Source organism: Neolamprologus multifasciatus, chromosome 17, assembly GCF_963576455.1.
Source record: "Neolamprologus multifasciatus chromosome 17, fNeoMul1.2, whole genome shotgun sequence".
Classification (NCBI taxonomy): domain Eukaryota; kingdom Metazoa; phylum Chordata; class Actinopteri; order Cichliformes; family Cichlidae; genus Neolamprologus; species Neolamprologus multifasciatus.
The window spans coordinates 9,628,623-9,648,384 of NC_140455.1; the positions used below are offsets into that span (position 1 = coordinate 9,628,623).

Below are 19,762 nucleotides of genomic sequence, written 5' to 3' on the forward strand. Positions count from 1 at the left end.
AAAAGAAAAGAAGCAGTACCCAACTTCGTGTATTTTACAGGAAATAAAAACTAATTAGAAGGTAAGTAAATTTAAGTAGTGAATGAGTCATTGTAAGTTGAGTAAGTAGTATTTTAGAGAAAAGGAGACAAAATTATACAAGAAGCAAGTAGTTTTAAATACTGTGTAATCTCATGGTAACTAATAATATTTTCCCATCACACACTGTATTTTTGGGGTCCAGGCTGTATTATGAAGTGGCTTAACCTTGCCTAACTTCCAGGTATTTTGCAGGACATGGGACCCTCCCTTCCTGTACACCAAGTTATGTTTGGACAGTGATGGTGAAAGAAAAAAAAGGTTAGACTGCATCTTCATAAAGTTGCACAGTTGCAAATGTTGATGTCATTTATTTTTTCTTATAAGTTGGTAAGGGAGAACAGTCCTCATTAAATTCATATTAGTAGACTGTAAGGACAGTTGAATCACAGAACATTTCATACTTGCAGTATAATCATTTCTTTGCTTTTTTTAAAAACTGGATTTGTCGCGCCCTTATTCTAGAACATTGAAATTCTGTTGAATGACAGGGGAATTATGCCCTTGTTTGGGGACAGTATTATAAAGTGTGACCTAAAATGCTTATATTTAATAAGTAAATCGATTATTTGACCTAATTTTACACACAGCTATAAATAATGTAGCATACACTAATAAGCGGGCACTGTTATAGGATTTGCTCTTAAAAAGTAATACAATATTAATTATTAACAAGTAATGGGTTCCTTATTCCTTTTTTAAACTTTATTTATTAAAATTCACATTTTTTAATATACTTTTTTTTTTTTTTTTTTTTTAAGAAATAGGCCATAACATGCTCAATACCATACTTCAACCAGGCAGGCTTTAAATACACTGGTGGAAACCCTGCATGTCATGGCCATAGTCCCCCACCGACTTTAGACTCTCCATGTTAAAGATTCAACATGTTGCACTGTGTTTTGTTTTTTATCAAACAAAGTTACAAAATTCAGTAAAGAAAACAGCAGCTGTTGCACACTGTAAACTGTGTTTTGTCACATAAGACCACTTAAATTCTCCAAAAGGTGATGCTGTAAGGCTTGGCATTTTAATCCGAGTCCGTGGGGTTTAACTTGCTTTTAAAGTCAGATTCAGGTGGCTTTGTGAAGAAACTGCAATTTTCAAATCTATGCTGTCTTCATTTTTCAGCCCCTGTGGGTTCCACTTGGTTGTAAGTGCCAAATTCTAAGATGTTACATTGATAATTACAGCAAGCTTAATTCCTTTAAATTGATGGACTGTTCAAGATAAAGTCAAAATATTGCAAACAAAGACCTAATCAAACCAAATATACACATATATTAAAGAGATACATGGATATAATAGTATTTGAAGCTGTATTTTCTTAAAGACTAGTTGTGATAATTAATTAAAAGAGAATTAATATAAAATTTATCATTGTCTGTTTTCATGTTACACAAGCAGAGATTGACAGCAGCCAGACATTCAGCAGAGGTTTAGTGTAATGACTGGTTTGGAAGCTGTTGGGAATTTTTCTGGTGAATTTTCCCTAGAACTCCAATTTTCCACATGTCCTAAAGCAGCATTTTTATCCACTGGCTAATAAAGTAACTGACTAATAAACAGTTGACAGACTGACTGACTCCTGGAAGACAGCGCAACACTGAACCCAGCTGCAGCTCTGACAAGTCGTGACTCTAAGCTCCAAGGTCTAAAACTGGTTCTGTCTGTGGTGAATCACTTTATACTTCCTGAAAATAAATCAGAATAAATGATGAAACATCAACATGTATAAATAGTAAGATGTTATGTTTATGATTAGTATGAGGAAACACAGCTAATGAGTTAAAGTCAAAAATCTAAAATGCATCTAAAAAATAGGCCAAACGTCACTCACCAATTCCAAAAATGGAACCAGTACGGAAATTCCAGGCGACTTGTAACCACAATTAGTCCCCTGGCTAAAGAACAAACAGTAATAACAATCCCAAAGTTTAAAAAAGAACAACTTTAATAGCAAATAAAGGTACTGTTCACACCAACAATAAGTTCTGACACAGCTAGGTCATGTAGCACACATTGACCCATGTAGACAGATGGGACAAGGGTTCATCCTGGGTCACAGTGCTGGTATGAAAGGGGCACAGGTGTCCTGTGGTCTGAACTCAAGTGGAGCTTGACTGCTAAACAGCTGGGAGGATGGATGCAGCTGTGATCGAATCCAGAGGGAGGCAATAGGAGGATAAGAGGAAGGAAGAGAAGAAGGGACGAGTGGAACAGTGGAGATAAATTCTGTAAAAATGCCAAGAGGAAGGAGGCTCTGTGTTTGTGTGTATGTGTACTAGCCTGCAGGAATGAAATTAGGTGGGATGGTGATTCTGTAATTCATTTTCTTCTTTTTGTAGCCAACTGTTTCATTTCACCGTCTCCCTTTCCTTGTCTACGGCATCCCTGACATTGCTGGCACAATTCAAACGCACAGATTCTGATTAAATCTCACCATTACGTCGGGGATAGGGTGTGCTAAAATCACTTTCCAGAGAGACTAGTTGATTACTAATTGAAACATTGTCTTTCTGAGCTCTTCAAAGCTCTGTACACCCGACAGGTGTTTTCAATGAGTCTGCTTAGACATATGCTGTGTTTTGGAATTTCAGGAAATCTGTCAGCAACGTAGACAGATGCATGTGAGAGACACATTAGTAAATTGAAGCCTTCAGCTGAGCATTTAGGTCACTATACTGATGGATGTTTCAACAGCATGACTTGAAACTATCAACCAAGGTTAAAAACTTCTCAGGAAATTTTCTTCTGAGGTCACATAGTGAGCGAGCTAATGCCAATTTTCTCAAAGACTTAACACATCCAGAATTATTTTTGCAACCAAATTCATCATTCCCTGATGGCCAACAGAACATATGCATGTTTAAGGTAAGTATTTTCAACCCTGCAAGCTGCATCAATTCTGTGTAGGTGTGCCTCAGAGGAGGCAGAGCAGGTTGTGTGTGTGTGTGTGTGTGTGTGTGTGTGTGTGCGTGTACGCTAGAAAGCAGAAAATGTTGCTTGTACGAATCAAAATTTAGTCCATTATTATCCTTCATGTCCAGCATGTGATGAGGTAACCAAATTTCATTAAAGACCTGGAATAAGGCCTTGATTACAACTTCCACTTCCATGAGTCTCAACAAAATTTCGGCATTGGACATTGAGCGTAAGGGTCTCTATGGCTGTTTCTTACCACCACACAACTCATTCACACTAACTGTGTGTATGTCCCAGGTGGCAAACGCAAATACGTTTAATGGAAATGACTACCTGGTTGTTTCTCCAGCTCTCTGTGTTCACAGTGGAGACCTTTAAATATGGTCTAAAATGTCCAGTTTAAGTAAGAGCTCTCAAATCATGCACAAAACAACTCTTCTGAGCGATTTGAGTGCTCAGAAGAGTAGAAAAGCGCTATATAAGAACCAGTCCATGTATATACGTGATGAGAGAAGTTGTAAAATTTCAGCAGGAAGAATTTTATCATTACAAGGTAGGTTTGTGATTTCTGGGACTATCACAGTTCATAATACCCATCATAGTCCTCCATGCTCAGTGGCTGACAATCACAAGTAATTTCTGCTTTCTCTACTAACCAAAAGAGAGCGAGCAAAGTGGCTACATTCATATTTCAGACCGTTTAAGCTCTGATATAACGAATTTAATCCATAAACTAATGAATAACCTAAATCGCAGCACCAAAAAACAGACACAATTAACAGCAACACTCTTAACGGCGCCCACTTCTGATTGACTGAGCCGTTCTACTGAGCCATGCTGGCATCTCTTCATTAGAAAATTAGATGTTCCAGTCATTGAATCCAAATATTTCGATAGACACAAACGCGAGACTAAAATTTTCACCCAGGCGTTTGAGAGAAAAACAAAGAGAAAAAGAAAAAGGGTAATTTCCACTGCCATTCAGCAAAATTGATTAATGTTTGGATCCGTTTATCTAAACCCATTATGCTCTGCTTTGACCCACTACATCCTATTCATACTTGATGTACCCTGTCTCTAATGATTTTCCCACTAGGATGATTAGAGTTCCATCTCACCCATTAAGTCTTTAAAATCTACTTGCTACGCAATCCATCCGCCTTCATCTATTCACCTCCTACCACCCAACACCTCCCTCTACTCTCATCATTAACCTCCTCCCTCTGCAGCGTTTCTTCTCTCACACTTCCTTCATTCCTGTCCACCTTCATCTTCGTCCCCGTCTTTAGTAAATGTGTGTTGGCACAGCTTCAGTTAATTAAGAAAGACATCCACCCTAACAAGCAGGTCGTCCACGAAGCAATGTGGGCGTCAAGCATCAGTTGCGTCGCACATCCAGAGCTGAAAACAACACGTCTCTCACTAGCACCTACAAAAACACCCCCTCCACATTCATGCAATGTGTTGACAAGCTTGGCCAGGCCTGACTGTAACAGCTTGTCATGTCCAGGCCACTGTCCTTGGCTTCAACATGACATCATTCGCACCCGCTGTGACCTGCAACAAACCGGACCACTGCCCGGTTAAACAGTAGGAACCTTCTTAAAAGACCTTCCGCTATCAAAGTGGAATACAAAGAGAAGACACTGCCCATAAAAGCCTGAGATTTGTTCTGTGTTTACGCTACACAGACAGTCACACAGAGCTGTCAAAATATTTTACACATTCAGAAACTAAAGCTAAGAACTCCCCATAAAATTAGAATAATTACTCTGCATGCTGCAAATCAGATGTACTCTTAAGTTATCAGCTTTATATCATCATAAGAATAACAGACCCTGGGCTACAGTCAACGGAAACTGGAAGCAGACATTATTAGAAGTCTGTGGACATCAGACTAAAACCAGGCACAGCCTCAATGGGAGAAGGAGTGAGGAGAACTCTGGAAAATGGTCAAGGGACTTGTTGTTTTTTAAAGATTCAGACTGAAATGGCCCAATAATACCCACTGCAACAAAGTCAGAAAACAATAGAGGACAATATGTAGCATACATACACAATACAGCACATCCTCAGAGCTGCACATTGATAACACATCACAACTGCCAACTACACAAGTGCAAATCCTGACTAAAAATTGAGTGACATCAATTGTACAAAAGAAAATGGTGAAAAAACCTCCAAAGGTTCAGGAAAACATGCCTGGTAAGGGGGGGGGGGGGGGTTAATACTCTGGAAAGAAGAGGAATGAAAGTCACTAGAAGAAAGACAAAAAACGTGTGTGCAGCTGACACTTAGGTGGAAAGGTAAACAGAAATAGTGAAGATAGGAGCAGCGATACTGAGGTTTGATACATGGGTTTAAACATCCAAAGCAACAGTGCAAGAGTGGATAAGAAGAGAGCGCACACAGGCTGGAGCAGCTGGAGATGAGTGTCAGAGAGACTTGTTACAGAAGCATAGCAACAAGATTGAAAGGAAAGTTTTATAAGATGGTAGTGAGTCCTGCTGGTTTGGTTTGGAGACGGCACTGACAAAAAGACAGGAGGTCATGCTAGAGATGTTAAGATTTTCACTGATCGTGACCAGAGTGGACAAGATTAGAAATTAGCACATCAGAGGGACAGCTCAGGCTGATTGATTTGGAGACAAATTCGTAGAAAAAAGGTTGGACCTGTTCTGGGGAGGGATAGTGGATATATTGGAGCTGCCAGGCAGGAGGAAAGGGGAGAAGACCACAGAGAAGATTCATGTAGTGAAGGAAAATGCAGAGGGTTGGTGTGACAGAGGAGGGACAGGGTGAGATTATGTGCTATGGTGATTCCTAAAGCGAGCAGCTGAAAGAAGAAAAAGATGATGATGATGAAACAAAAAAAATGAACAAATAAAAGCTGCAAATGTGAGGTGTTTGTTGGCAAATCGATAGCTGAATGGCTGCAAAAGACAACAAACAGGAACAGCTTCCAGCTGTCAGCACCGAGTCTCAGGTTTAATTCCAGACTGGGTAAAATGTATAGCCCTGTTCAATTTCCCAATGATTTTTGTCTTTCTCTAATAATGGCACAATGCCATATAGTAAGTATACTTTTTACTACTACTGTATACAACATTATTCAAAAGTATCTAATCTTTTGCATAAAAGACACAAAAAGACCTGAAAGCAGCAAGAATAGTGCCATAAAAATAGATGACGCTAGACTCTGATACACTGCAGGCCAGTCTATAAATATCACCAACACGAGCAATGATAACAAACACCCTAGTATGAGTCTGAAGGCCACCTGATGCCAAAAACGCAAACAATCCTCTTGCTAAATGCATCATTTAGACGTAACCCCACTACCATGCACAGCACCTCCCGTGTGACATGTGAAGAATCAAAATAGCGAGTCTTTTCTGAAAATGTGCACGACAGATGAAGGAAAGAGCACCAAAGTCCTGTGAGCCTTTGTGCATGAAGCTAAAGCCAGGTCGCTGTTCTGAATCTGAGCCTCAACAATCAGTCTCCTTTCCATCTGACAGCCTTTTAAGTGAAATCATGTCCAGCCTGTCCTTTCTCCAACTACCCCACACCTTCCCATTCTCGATCCCCTTATCCTAGTCTTTCGGTTTGGCCGATCAGCAGAGACGACCGCCCGTCAGTCTCTTGTCCTTCAGTCAGACTTGGCTGCTCCACTGTGCTGGCCTCCAGCTCACCTCGTCCGGAGAGACCAAAGCACAGCATGGCAGCATCCTGGCACTAACGCACACACTCATACAACACACAGAAGAGCTTTAATTCAGACAAACGCTTCCTACTTCACGAGTGTGTGTCGGACGGCAGGAAGCCAGCGAGGTAATAGGATGTTCCTTGCTCGCTTTGTAGCGTCTCAAAGAGCTGGGCTAAAGCCAAAGAGCGGAGTAAAAGCACAAAGCTGCACTGAAAACGACGCTTGCTTCACTTCTTCCCGTTTCATTTAGGGACGACACCTAAGAAGGTGATACAGGGTGAAATACAAACAAACAAAACTGTGATTGGGGTGACTTAGTGTTAAATTCTGCCGCCCAAATGTGAGAATTTCATTTTTTTTTTTTTTAATCTGATTGAGTTTTGAACTGCTCACATTAGAATATAGCAAAATATAGCCAGTAACTTAATAGGTGAAGCAGCCACTTACCCAACTGTACATAGAATAACAGTTTTTTAAGCCAACTGTAATCTTTTAGTTGGACACAGTTTTATTGTTATTATTATTCTCAGACTTTTATTTGAAATCAGAGACTTCAATTTTAGAATAAAACAAAAACAGAAAATAAAAGCACACTTCCTGACATTAGAGGGGCAGTCATCTGTAAAGCACAACAGCCAATCAACAGTTTTATGTGGTGTCTTGTGGAGGATAAAACCTAATCTGACATCAGACAGCCAACACATTAATCCCATCAGCGGACTCGGGGATTATGACGGTGTGTGTCAGCCAGCGTCTACAGTCAGCATATCGGAAGCGCTTCACTGATGGTATACAGACTGGAGCATGTGACAGTGTATCTCATCATTCATAATTTTCTGTTACTCATATACAGTACACTGCTTGGGCTGTGGTAAACACAAGACACAGAGCATTTCATGTAAAACCCCCACACAGACTTACTGCTTTCCTTTGTTATATCAATGCATTTCTGCAGCTCACAAAATCATCACATCCATAACATTAGCACAGCGGATCACCATTCATTCACATCTCTTTGTGATTTTGATCCACAGAAGAAAAACTGAATGGGAAACTCTCAAAGCAGACGCGAGGCCAACAAACCCCTGACAAATCATATGTGAGTCCATGTGTGCTTTATTTCCCAAGTCTTTTCCCCCCTCTTTTTTCTTTTGCATCTCAGACAACCAAACAGATCTCTCTTTGTGGGTAGCAGATGATCGGGTTACATGTGAGTGCTGAGCAAGCAAAAAGAAAAAGAAAAGGAAAAAAAATATGAATTTATTTTAAAATGCAGATAATAATCACTGAGGTCAGCCGGAGGAGTATCATCTTGGGGAGATGAAGTGCTCCCTCCTCCTCCTCCTGCACACGCACACACATATACAGAGAGAGAGGGGGGAGTGCTTCTGGTAGCCTTTCTGGTTACACAGCTCGTAATGGCCAACACCCAAAAAAAAATACAGGATGGAGCCCCACCGCAAGATTAATTTAAGCTAAAATCTGCATACACCGCAACTAAGAAACACTATTTTGAGACAGGGATGGTTTAAAAAAAAAAAACATCTTCTAATATCAGCTGCAGCTCGTGTTTGACACACTTGTAACATTTAAATGTTACTCACATTTTAGCCATGATTTCACTATAAAGGCAGGACACACACGGCGTGAGCTGTGTGTGTGTCTATAATAACCATGTGTTCCTTCCAGTAACATGGAAGTTGGGACAAAAGGCTGGAGAACTGGCAACGAAGGGAAGCGTTATGCCAATTAGTAAGTGAATCAAACGGCTGTGAAGTTGCGATTCGTTTAAAGGGAGTCCCCTCCACCCTCCAGCCGGGAGTCCCTGCCAGAAACTGGGTGTAACACATGTAAGAAAACCGTCAACATCCAACTTAGTAAGTTGCCAGACAAATAAACATTTTTTTTTAAATCAATTTACCACCACAGATATTATTAAAGCTGGCAAATAGCCGGGTGGTGGAGGCAGCGTGACCCGCGCCCCGGCTCGCTGTCGTGGCCGTGTGTCTGCAGCCGTGCCTGCCTATTGTTTCCTCCGCTGTCACAGCCGTTAAGGTGCGCCTCGGATTAGCTTTAGCTTTAGCTTCGCCGGCTACAGCACCGCAGCCGACCAGGCTAGCACCAGCGCCTAGCCGCTCTCCGCGACACAAAGCTAAAAAGGTAACACGGCACCTTTCTTCCGCTCTATTGCCCCAAAGTCGCGGCGGTGTCCGGGCCGAAACACAAAGAAAACAAGCCCAGCACTTTCTCACAAGCACACTTAAAAAGAGTTGAAACGTACCCAGAGCTCCGTTCCCCAACTCATTGCGAAATCCTCTTTCTGAGTTCTCCAGTACTGGAAGCAGTTTTTCCCCCACTCAGACTCTCCAAACGGCCGCCGGGATTCGGTCCTTCTGACTGTCTGCCGACTGAACAAACACTCCACCTCCTTCACCTCCTCCTCCTGAATCAGCAGGGACGCCCTTCCAGGGGCCCTGGACCACAGACAATCTACAAAGAGAAAAACGGATTTATGTTCAGTGAACATTTTTAATCAGGTCTTTCATATTAAGTGTATTTACCTGAAACCAACAATAAAGAAAGAACAGAGTAAAGCAAAAATACGAATTAAAAAAAGACAATTTTTCAGCAGCTCAGTTTAATTCAAACACTGATTAAATGTATGAACTGGATACAAACTCGAGTATAGAAATGGAATGAATTATTTAGTCGGCATAATACGAAATGCTGCAGGAAAAACAAAAACAGATTTTATGGTATGACAATGTAATACATTTTAATTTCAGTCATTTTCATATTTCACGAAGCTCTCTTTTGGCGCATTTGTTGACTGTTTATTTAAAATTAATTAAAATAAAAAGTTATTTACATTGTCCCATTTTACAGGCCATTAAACCACACAATAATGAAAATATTAGTATTAACAGCGTCGTAAAGTTTGCAAAGTTTAGATAAATATTTTAATTTCGTTTGTCTTTGGTGTATTTTAATTATTATTTTTTATTATTTTTTATTTGTCCTTATCTCTTACCATATTTCCATCATTACACATAATTCATATAAAGCCGGTTGTTATTGGTGTTAATAATAAATTCATTTATAATTGATTATAGTTCCTTTTATTTCAAAAAGTCATGTTTAAAGCTACGTGTTTGGATAGCTTTATTTTTCTATTGTTTTGCTATTTTGACATCAGCGCGTATATTAAAAGTTCATACGAGGCAAAATATTTATTTGAAAAGTGTTGAAAAGTATCAGAAAAGTATTTCTGATGACCTAGAGCATTAAAAACGCTTCAAATATAATCCGTTTACAGATTTTTTTAATAATGATTTAGTGGTTCCCTCTAGCGGCCAATTTGAATTATTACAGACCTTGATTTATATCTATAATTAATAAATAAATATTGTAAATTTTTGCAAGTTGAACCTGGAAATAATCCAAAAGGTCGAAGAATTTAAATACTAAGTTTAAAATGAAAAATAAATGTTTTTTCATTCCTCTCTACATAGTTGCAAGTTCTGCTGCATCAGACTGGCTCTTCACAGGTTTGTTGCCATAAATCAGCTCGATTTACCATATTTATTTGCTGTTAAATTTGATAGTAACTCACGTTTCCGGCGGAAAACTTTGTATTACGTAGGCATTAAGTTTAAACTGCTGGCTTGTATCTTTCTGTAGAAGATTAATACCACAGCAGGACAAACTGCACCACAGAGCTTGGCAAGAACTAAAGGCCAGTGAAAACTAAAAAATACTGACCTCAGCATGAGGCCTCCTTATAATTATATTGCTTACACAGATACAGTGGATAAAAAAAAAAGTGTACACAACCCTGTTTAAATGCATCATTTTTGCGATGTTAAAAAATGTGATCACAATGATTCAAAAGTTTTCCCACTTTAATGTGACCTGTAATAATTCAACTGATGAACAAATGTGTTAGGAGAAAATAATAATTTTAATAAAAAAAATGTTTTTTTAAGGTGTATTTTCGTCAGAAAACACTTCTGTCCTGCAACCCTATCACATAATTTCGACATATGGAAAATACATGACATCGTTGCCACGTGTAATACACAACTAGTGCATGGCGAGTCCCCTGGCAGCCTCACTGACCAGTATTCATCTTGGCTTTAGAGTTAGTTTTGGGGGGCATCCAGGTTTTTCGTCCCATGTTTTCTCCACTTGGTTCCACAGTATCCAATGCTGTGGAAATTTTTTGTACCCTTCTCCTGCCTGATACCTTTAAACAATGATATCATTTGATGCTTTTTAAATCCCTGCTTGCCCTGCAGGGGGTCTTTGTTTATCCTTCAAGCTCCCAGTTTGGGGGTCCCTCCTGAGTGCTCCATTTACCACGGGGATCACTATCACCTTCACCCTCCACATCTTCTAGCTCTTCTCTAAGTCCTGTGTGTTTCTCAAGCTTCTTGTGTAAGTTCTTTCCAGGTACACAGGCCCATAGGAGTGAAATTCAGTATAAATGGTTGTCTGTTTCTATGCTAGCCCTATAACAGCCTGGGGACTTGTCCCAGTTGTACTCTGCTTCTCAGCTTTGGAAGCTGAGATAGGCTCCACTGCATCCCTGTTTCTTTGCTCAAATACTGCAGTAATTTAAGACCAGCAAAAGCAACAAATGTGAAATGTTTTATTGGCACTGCACAATACATGAAACATTGCTAAGGCAAGAGGCAAAACAAATTGCCCATGTCTAGTCATAAACCTATTTCAGTAGCATAAAGGCACAAATTACACTTATAGTAAAAGTAGTAATTATGGGAGCTGCTGTGTGAGTTTTTAATAACACCGCATGATATTTTTTACACCTGCAAAATAATAAGGAACTAAAGCTTTGAAATGAACGGAAGAGAGTAGAGTAGGTAAATTTTATTTGCCTCCAGTGGAAGTAGGAGTAGTAGTGGAAGTAGCAGCATTACCGTCTAATCCAAACTCCGTAGCAGTTGGTGGCGGAATTGCGCCACCCTACAGTATACCGCGAGGAAGAAGAAGAAGAAAAAGAAGGAAGAAGAAGCAGCATCTGGAGGGGGATTGAGTTTCTGTTCTGTTCTGATTGGCAATGCACTTACGAACAATTAAATAATCTGGAATTTATTTGTATGACAGTATGCACCGCTACACTGCAAGGTAAGAGGTGTTTATATGTCCCCTAACTCATTTATTCATTTATCAGCAGACTGACCTTTGGCACACTTTGCAACTGCTGAGCTCTGGTGGTGCGTTAATTTCTGATAAAAAACAAAACGAAAACACAACTGTTGGCACATAGAGGTTAACGCTTCAGCAACACTTTGCTGTTTAACCCTTTAAGACCTACCATAGAACCAAGTCCGCCAGAGCTTATGTTATATGCTGTGGAGCCATTTTTGGGAGCATTTCAAGTTGCTATACATCAATACAACCATTAAAGTCTAAATTTTAATAATATGTCTGCATTAAGTGCATAGTAATTACATAAATTGCAAAAAAGTGCAATAAACTACAAAAAAATTGAAAATCGTTTTTGTCTTTTTTAACATATATTTCTAGTTAGAGAAATTTAAGAGGCTTATCCCTCAAAACTGTAAATACAAAAAAGTTGTACAAAATAGTTTCCCACCACAGGAAATTTATTTTGAGTGTCTTCATAGTTTTATTGTTGAAATACACCAATTTTTATACACTGCAGGAAAAACAAAAATAAATATTATAGTGCAAATTTGTAAAAAAGCAGCATATGCATCAAAATAAACTATTTCCAGCAGTGCAATATGAGTCCTAAGCATCCCAGAAACGACACAGAAAGTCATAAAGTCAAACATAACTTTTAAAAACACCAGTATAAGCTCATGAGGCCTTGATGGTAAAAAAAAAACTACATTTCCGAAAAATGATGTCACTTCCGGTTTTGGGCAGGTCATGGCGGACATGCGATAGTTCGCGCTGATGGACATATGAAGTGTTACAAACAGCTGATTGGATCAGCAAAGCGTGTTTCTGGAATATTATGTTTTTGTTGCTGCAAGTGCTTTTTATGCAGTTTTTGCAAAGCTATATGTGGAAGGAAACTGTGACCGAGGACAAGCTGATGGCATAAGATGTAAGTACAACTCCTCCGGTTTCATATGCAAAAAAAATTATTGCGCTAGCTTACGTGGTTGCAGTGCTACAGGGGTTTAAAAGTAGTTACGCAAAACGGAGCGTGCCCGCTCTGACCGGCTTTAAAGGGTTAATCAAATTTGTTCAAGCTCGTAAATATTACAGACTTATTTTATTTCTTTTTTGCATTGGGGGGCAAAAGTTCCAAAGCAGCCAATCATATACATGCTAACGTATGGGCCAATCATCGTTCCTGGCGAAAACCTGGCTGACGTCAGGTTTCAGTGTAAATTAGGGGGCTCAAACTTCCAGCCCGGTGGCCGCTTCCGGTCTGTGTCACCCCTACTCGAGAGCCAGTGTCCTGCAGGTTTTAGATGTGTCCCTGATCCATCACAGCTGATTTAAATGGCTAAATTACCTCCTAAAGATTTCTTGAGGTTTTCCAGGGACCTGGTAATGATCTAATCATTTGATTCAGGCCTGTTGACCCAGGGTGATATCTAAAACCTGCAGGACTTCAACCCTTGAGGCCTGGAGTTGGCTACCCCTGCACTACTGCATACAAAATCCTGGAATTAAAATAGTAATTTGAACTCTTCAGTTCAAATTACTATTGAACTTCAGTGTACTGTTGGACAATAATTTACTCTGCAGATTTTCATAATCTTTATTTGCAGTCCTCTCCTTTTGTTGTCATGTTGCAAAGAAGTCTTTAAATATTTTTTCCCTGATTCTTGTTTAGCAGGTTTGTTGAGCGGTACTGGCAGCGTTCAGTCTGCGGTGTAAGCTCTGTTGCAGGGAAGAGGAGAGCCCTGCCTAGTGCCTTCCCTGTGCTGGACCTGCCCCTTCTGCCCATCCACAAACACATTTATGAAGCAAACCTCAGAAATAGCAACGCCTGGTGTAAGAAGTAGGTTTTGCTCACACATTTGCTCTCACATATCCTAGTGTATTAGTATGTGCCTTGTTGCAATTTGGTGTTTCTAATCAACTATTTTAGATTTATTAAGTGGATTTTTGTTTATTTATTTTTTAATCTCAAAATAAATTCCCTGCTTGTTTGTGTGTGATAGTGTGTTGCCAGATCTGCACGTGTTGTCAAAATGTTGTCATTCATTATCCCTGGTTATCTCCATTTATTAGGTACACAGAGTTTAGTGAGAAGGTGATGGAAGGGGGAGGAGAGAAGGCCATAGCCAGACACACTCAGAGAAACAGGAAGTTGCTGATCAGAGACAGGCTTCGCCTCCTATTGGATGACGAGGACTTTCTGGAGCTGTCACCATTTGCTGGTTTGGGTCTTCCGTACGGGGACATACCTTCAGCCGGCAGTATAACTGGTCAGAAACGACTACAGATTAGTGTGACTGCAGCTAAATACCCTCATTTAATTTCTTTATTTCAGATCGTCTTCTGTTTACTCCACATCTTCTGGGATCCGAGTGTGACACTTTATGCATTTTTTTATTCGTCTGTACAAACATCATTCAGGCATCGGCAGGATCAATGGCCTGTGGTGTGTGTTTGCTGCCAGCGACGCTACAGTGAAAGGAGGCACATCGTATCCTATCACGGTAAAGAAGAATCTCCGAGCGCAGGAAATAGCAATCAAAAATCGCTTGCCTTGTGTGTACCTGGTCGACTCTGCTGGAGCGTTCCTGCCACTGCAGGTTAGCACACGCACACATAAGCACATCTCCGATTTAATACGCGTAAGGGTTCTACCTTTAGAATAAGTGAATGCTAGTGAAATTTATACTGACTGCTGTTTCCGCTTCTTATTCCTCGTCTGTGTATAAATGTCCAGTCAGAGATTTTTCCTGATAAGAATCACGGAGGAAGGACGTTTTACAATGAAGCCATCATGTCTGCCATGAAGATCCCCCAGGTAAGGATGAGTTAGAAGGCTTTGGTCTTTATATAGATTATCATTCCTGTTTATAAGCTACACTTTGCTTAAAATGTTTCATATGCACACACTTGTTGTGCCCCTCCAGGGAGACCATAATCTGAAGACCGCGATTCTATTTAAAATTTTGGCATAATTAATCTCCACAGGCAGAGAATTTTTCAGTCTAAAAATGAAGAGAGAACAAGTTACCATTGTTAAGTTCTCATTGTTTTTCTTTGTTTTTGCTTTTGGTTTTTTCACTATTTCAAATTGCAGTTCTGATATGAAAATTTATCATCCTAAAGGTAGCTGTTGTGTGCGGGTCATGCACGGCAGGTGGAGCTTACATTCCCACTATGGCGGAGGAAGCTGTAATGGTGCACAGAATAGGAACCATATTCCTGGGCGGACCGCCACTTGTGAAAGCTGCTACCGGAGAGGAGGTGACTCCAGAGGACCTGGGAGGGGCCAGGCTCCATGCTGAGTATGTGTGTAAATCTAATCAGTCCTGAATAGTAACAGAAGAATTAGTTCATATCATCATGTATCAAGTTACCATCTTGTTCCAGAGTGAGTGGCTGCGTGGATCACTTTGCTTGGGAGGAGAAGGAGGCTTTTGATTACACTAGAAACATTATATCAACCCTCAACTTCCTGCTGCCTGAGGAAGAGGAGGAGACAAAGAAGAGGAACGCAGAGGAGGAGCCACTGCACAGTCTGGAAGAGCTTTTAGGACTCGCCCCTAAGAGTTACAACTACAGCCTGGATGTTAAGATGGTACAATGTGACGGACACAAATGCACAAAGTGCTCTAGTCTGATGAGTTTGTTACTCTTATGTTGAGTTGCGGCTCAGTGACCTTAGTTGGTTGTTTCTGTTGCTCTGCCCAGGTAGTCAGTCGACTGGTAGATGGGAGCCGCTTTCTGGAATTTAAAGCTCGCTATGGAACCTCACTCGTCACTGGCTTTGCAAAGATACATGGGTAAAAGATATAAACACAACCAATACGCTCACTGAAGTCTTCTTGTAGCACATAAACTCTGATTGTTGACATTGTGTTCCTAATGTTTTTTGTAATACTGAGGACACGATTTACATTTACTGCAGTCCTGCTTTTTATTCTTGGACTCGACTAGAGTAGCTCTGCATGATTATCTAAAATAATCCTTATTTATCCCGTACGGGCCATGATGGAGCTTCTCAATTCACCCACTGCCTGAAACAAGCACTTGCTGTTCCTTTCTCTTCCCTTTAAACCAGCTTTCCTCTGATTGGCTGCCCCTTGTGTGCAGAAATTTTAAACAGTAGGTGGATTGATCTGTTGTGTATGTTATAGCCAGAGTTGTGCGCTTGAGAGGGCCAGATTAGGGAAATTGGCTCACACTGACATCAAACTGAAACAACAGTAGAAACATTTTCTTTTAAAAGCGTTTACAGTAGCCTGAAACCCGAGCTTTCATCTAGTAGCTTTGCTAATATGATTTTGGTTTCCCTTTAAAATATGATGTTACACCTGTTACATGTGGCTGATAGTGAATACCATAAGTAATACTTCAGCTAAACGTAAGGTAATTCTTTCTTTGTGTTCACTGCGTTAGTCACCTAGTTGGAATTTTAGCGAATGATGGACAGCTGTCATATGAGGCCACACTGAAAGGAAGCCATTTTGTCCAGTTGTGCAACCAGAGAGACGTCCCACTCCTCTTCCTCCAGAACACGGCACCCACTGCAGCACTGACGCTGTCCACAAAACAGGTATTCACTCTCACTTCATTCTCACTCAAAACAAATGCACAGGGACTCAAGTTTGGAAGAGCTTAGAATCACTTTGAGTCCCCAGTAAGTGTAAAGAAACATCCCAAGTACCATTTCTTCATGTGTGTGTCTCCCAGGCAGAGATGAACAGTAACCATCTAAAAGCTCAGGGTTCAATGATGTCAGCAGTAGCATCCGCCTCTGTCCCCAAGATCACTGTGGTGATTGGTGGTTGCCATGGTGCAGACAGCTATGCTATGGTGAGCGAATCAATTTATTTTTCAGTCTAGAGTTTGTACATGACCATTTTCAGATCCTTTTTCTGTTTGTTAAGCCATGTAACACTGATCGATGAATCAAACGTGATATAAAAGGCAGCTAAATTAAGGGATGAACCAGTGTTGTGTCCCCATATAACAGACAACCTGGCAGAGTCCATTTTTAATGTGCCAGTGGGTTTCTGGTCGCCTCTGCAAAAACAAAAGTGACACAGTTTCACAGGCATAAAATAGTATTTTTACAGGAAGAAGGTGCTTCCTGAAGAACTTTTAAACAGAAACTTGGAATATCTAAGCTTGGCGTGAGGTGTGTTTTTAAAAAAAATCTGAAGTGAAGGACAAAATAAGTGACATGCCTGGAAAAAAACTAGAAGATAAACAAATGTCATAGTTTGAGAATACATATCCGGAAGTGATGTTAGGGATCTTGAAAATGAATGAAATAATGAAGAAAATTACTATCAGATTTTTTTCATTTTTCAGGATGACAATGATCCCAAACATGCTGCCATTACAGTAAAAGCATTTCTGGATAGGAAAGCAAGCAATGAAACACTATCAGTCATGTCATGGACTGACCTGCCAGGAGCTCTGACCGCAACATGACTAAAGCCGTGCAGGACCATCTTGACAGTGAACAGAATAAAAGGCAGCCAACTTCCAAAAAGATTTGAATGTCCTTCAACTATTCCTTAAGACTGCTTAAAGACCCAAGACAGCCTCAAGTCTCTACCGCAGAAAGTTTAGAGAAGATATTAGTGGTGCACCGGATCACGGTTGATCCGTAATCCAAACCGATCCCACTCCACGGTTCGGCACGCACGTGATCCGTATTTAGCTGCAGATGGGAGGCCGTATTCCGTTGTGCAAAACAAGGGTTTCAAACTAGCCAACGCGTTAGTTGACGCATTGACGCCGTGCAGCCCCACGCACGGGCGATCGGTGGTAACTAGTTAACAGAGATTTGCCGCATTAATGCAGTTATGGCATTAACATCATTTTAACGAGGTTTACGCTGACAGCACTAGTTTAAACTATGATGAACGTGCTTGAGCCACACTATGATATCCCGTCGCGCATCCACTTCAGTGACAAGATCGCTCCAAGCATGTATGAGCAGGAAAAGTTCAAAGTTATGGCTGAACTGTCCCAGGCATCTTCTGTTGCCCAACTACAAATGGGTCTACCTCCAGGGCAACGGAAAGCCACGTGACCGTGACCGCTCATTATATCACAGCGGAGTGGGAGATAGAAAGCCCTGTACTGCCCTATATTGCATCTTAATTTGTTTTTATATAATTGCGTGGAATGAGTTTTGAGTTGAATGTTTTTTAATAGGCAAAAAATACTTAAATAAGCAAATGGCGAGTTAAATTTTTGTCTTCTTTTTTTCTGCTGATCCGAAAATTGATCCGATCCGTGACAAAAAAAACGTGATCCGATCCAAACCGTGAGACTTTTGATCCGTTGCACCACTAGAAGATATGCAAAAAAACAAAACAGAAATTGCACATAATGATAATTCTTACCGATTCATTGTAATCTTGTAGAATGTGGCTTACAGTAATAATTCCTTCCTCGTTCCTCAACAGTGTGGCCGAGCATTTGATCCTAATTTCTTGTTCCTGTGGCCCAATGCCAAAGTTTCCATTGCCCCTCCGGGTCACATTGGCTCTCTGCTTCCCCTTGATGGTGAGCAAGAAGAAGAGCAGAAGAAGCAGGAAGAGGAACTAAACAGGATGTTGGTGGAAGAGAGTTCAGCTTTCTTCTCCTCCAGCAGGTTGTGGGATGATGGAGTCATTCTGCCGCAGAACACCCGGAAGGTAAAAATGACCCATTTTTAAGCGATTATCTGTGTCTTTGGGAACATTCGAGAGCACATTCAAGAATGCTTCTTTGTTGTTGTTGTTGTATTTATTGCTTTTTGGTTTCAGGTTCTTAGAGACGTTTTGGACATCATCAAACAGCAGCGGTATCAGCTGTCTACAGAGACTCTGCAATCGATACCTCTGCGTATGTAGAGGCTTCTGTCCCCGTCAAACATCAGATTTAACTGCTCTTGTTGGACTCACAACAATCCCGTTTTCACGTGTAATGGAAGAAGCTTCTCTGTAAATTTGTTGAGGTCTCCACGACAAATATGTAATCAATCCTGTGTACCGTAAATGTAGGTGCTAGGTCAAACCACTCTGGAGAGAGGGATTTAAATCCTGCATTTAAATCCCTCTCCCTGATGAGGAACTGCATCCTGCAGTTCCTCATCAGGGGTCCGTTCTTCGTACCTCGCTAAGTAAGTTAGCTGGATTTGATTGTTGACGATTTTGCGTGATCTTGGATCGTTCGGTTCTCCGAAGCTCATCCGGGACTTGCTGTCATAGCAACAGATCCGTAAGCGTAAACCTGCTTGGGAGCAGGCTTACTTTATGTAAACAGGATTAGATCGCGGCCACTCAGGTACAGTGGGGCAAAAAAGTATTTAGTCAGCCACCGATTGTGCAAGTTCCCCCACTTAAAATGATGACAGAGGTCAGTAATTTGCACCAGAGGTACACTTCAACTGTGAGAGACAGAATGTGAAAACAAAATCCATAAATTCACATGGTAGGATTTGTAAAGAATTTATTCGTAAATCAGGGTGGAAAATAAGTATTTGGTCAATAACAAAAATACAACTCAATACTTTGTAACATAACCTTTGTTGGCAATAACAGAGGTCAAACGTTTACTATAGGTCTTTACCAGGTTTGCACACACAGTAGCTGGTATTTTGGCCCATTCCTCCATGCAGATCTTCTCAAGAGCAGTGATGTTTTGGGGCTGTCGCCGAGCAACACGGACTTTCAACTCCCGCCACAGATTTTCTATGGGGTTAAGGTCTGGAGACTGGCTAGGCCACTCCAGGACTTTCAAATGCTTCTTACGGAGCCACTCCTTTGTTGCCCGGGCGGTGTGTTTTGGATCATTGTCATGTTGGAAGACCCAGCCTCGTTTCATCTTCAAAGTTCTCACTGATGGAAGGAGGTTTTG

At 40.7% G+C, this 19,762-nt stretch overlaps 2 protein-coding genes across 7 annotated transcripts in view; one reads left to right on the top strand and one right to left on the bottom strand.

Annotated features, from left to right (window-relative positions):
* fnbp1l (formin binding protein 1-like) overlaps nt 1–9,181 on the bottom strand; it is a 49,488-nt gene extending 40,307 nt beyond the window's left edge. For 2 of the 4 annotated variants that reach the window (XM_085137149.1, XM_085137148.1), the window contains exon 1: nt 8,994–9,179. In XM_085137149.1, coding sequence (XP_084993275.1) covers nt 8,994–9,017 — 24 coding nt within the window. In that variant the 5' untranslated portion in view covers nt 9,018–9,179. Of the gene's footprint in view, nt 1–8,993 lie in introns of all 4 variants that reach the window. The other 2 variants (XM_085137151.1, XM_085137150.1) reach the window with 2 other exon arrangements.
* A 2,485-nt stretch (nt 9,182–11,666) lies between these two features.
* Nucleotides 11,667–18,855, top strand: LOC146498933 (uncharacterized). Of its 3 annotated transcripts, none has more exons than XM_085138351.1 (12): nt 11,679–11,860; nt 13,554–13,721; nt 13,955–14,151; nt 14,303–14,481; nt 14,619–14,699; nt 15,008–15,186; nt 15,272–15,479; nt 15,593–15,684; nt 16,301–16,457; nt 16,595–16,717; nt 18,328–18,558; nt 18,670–18,855. In XM_085138351.1, the coding sequence occupies exons 1-12, from the start codon at nt 11,841–11,843 to the stop codon at nt 18,754–18,756; spliced, it is 1,722 nt and encodes a 573-aa protein (XP_084994477.1). In that variant the 5' UTR covers nt 11,679–11,840; the 3' UTR covers nt 18,757–18,855. The 3 variants fall into 3 exon arrangements, with proteins under 3 accessions (XP_084994479.1, XP_084994477.1, XP_084994478.1); XM_085138352.1 differs by having other exon boundaries at nt 13,557–13,721; XM_085138353.1 differs by lacking the exon at nt 16,595–16,717 and having other exon boundaries at nt 11,667–11,860.
* The last annotated feature ends 907 nt before the right edge of the window (nt 18,856–19,762 follow it).

Excerpts from the sequence above, each read along its gene's own strand:
- LOC146498933 (XM_085138351.1), top strand. The coding sequence starts at position 11,841 with ATGCACCGCTACACTGCAAG. Across the intron at positions 11,861-13,553 it reads ATGCACCGCTACACTGCAAG|CAGGTTTGTTGAGCGGTACT; the intron begins GTAAGAGGTGTT and ends ATTCTTGTTTAG. Across the intron at positions 14,482-14,618 it reads GAGCGTTCCTGCCACTGCAG|TCAGAGATTTTTCCTGATAA; the intron begins GTTAGCACACGC and ends ATAAATGTCCAG.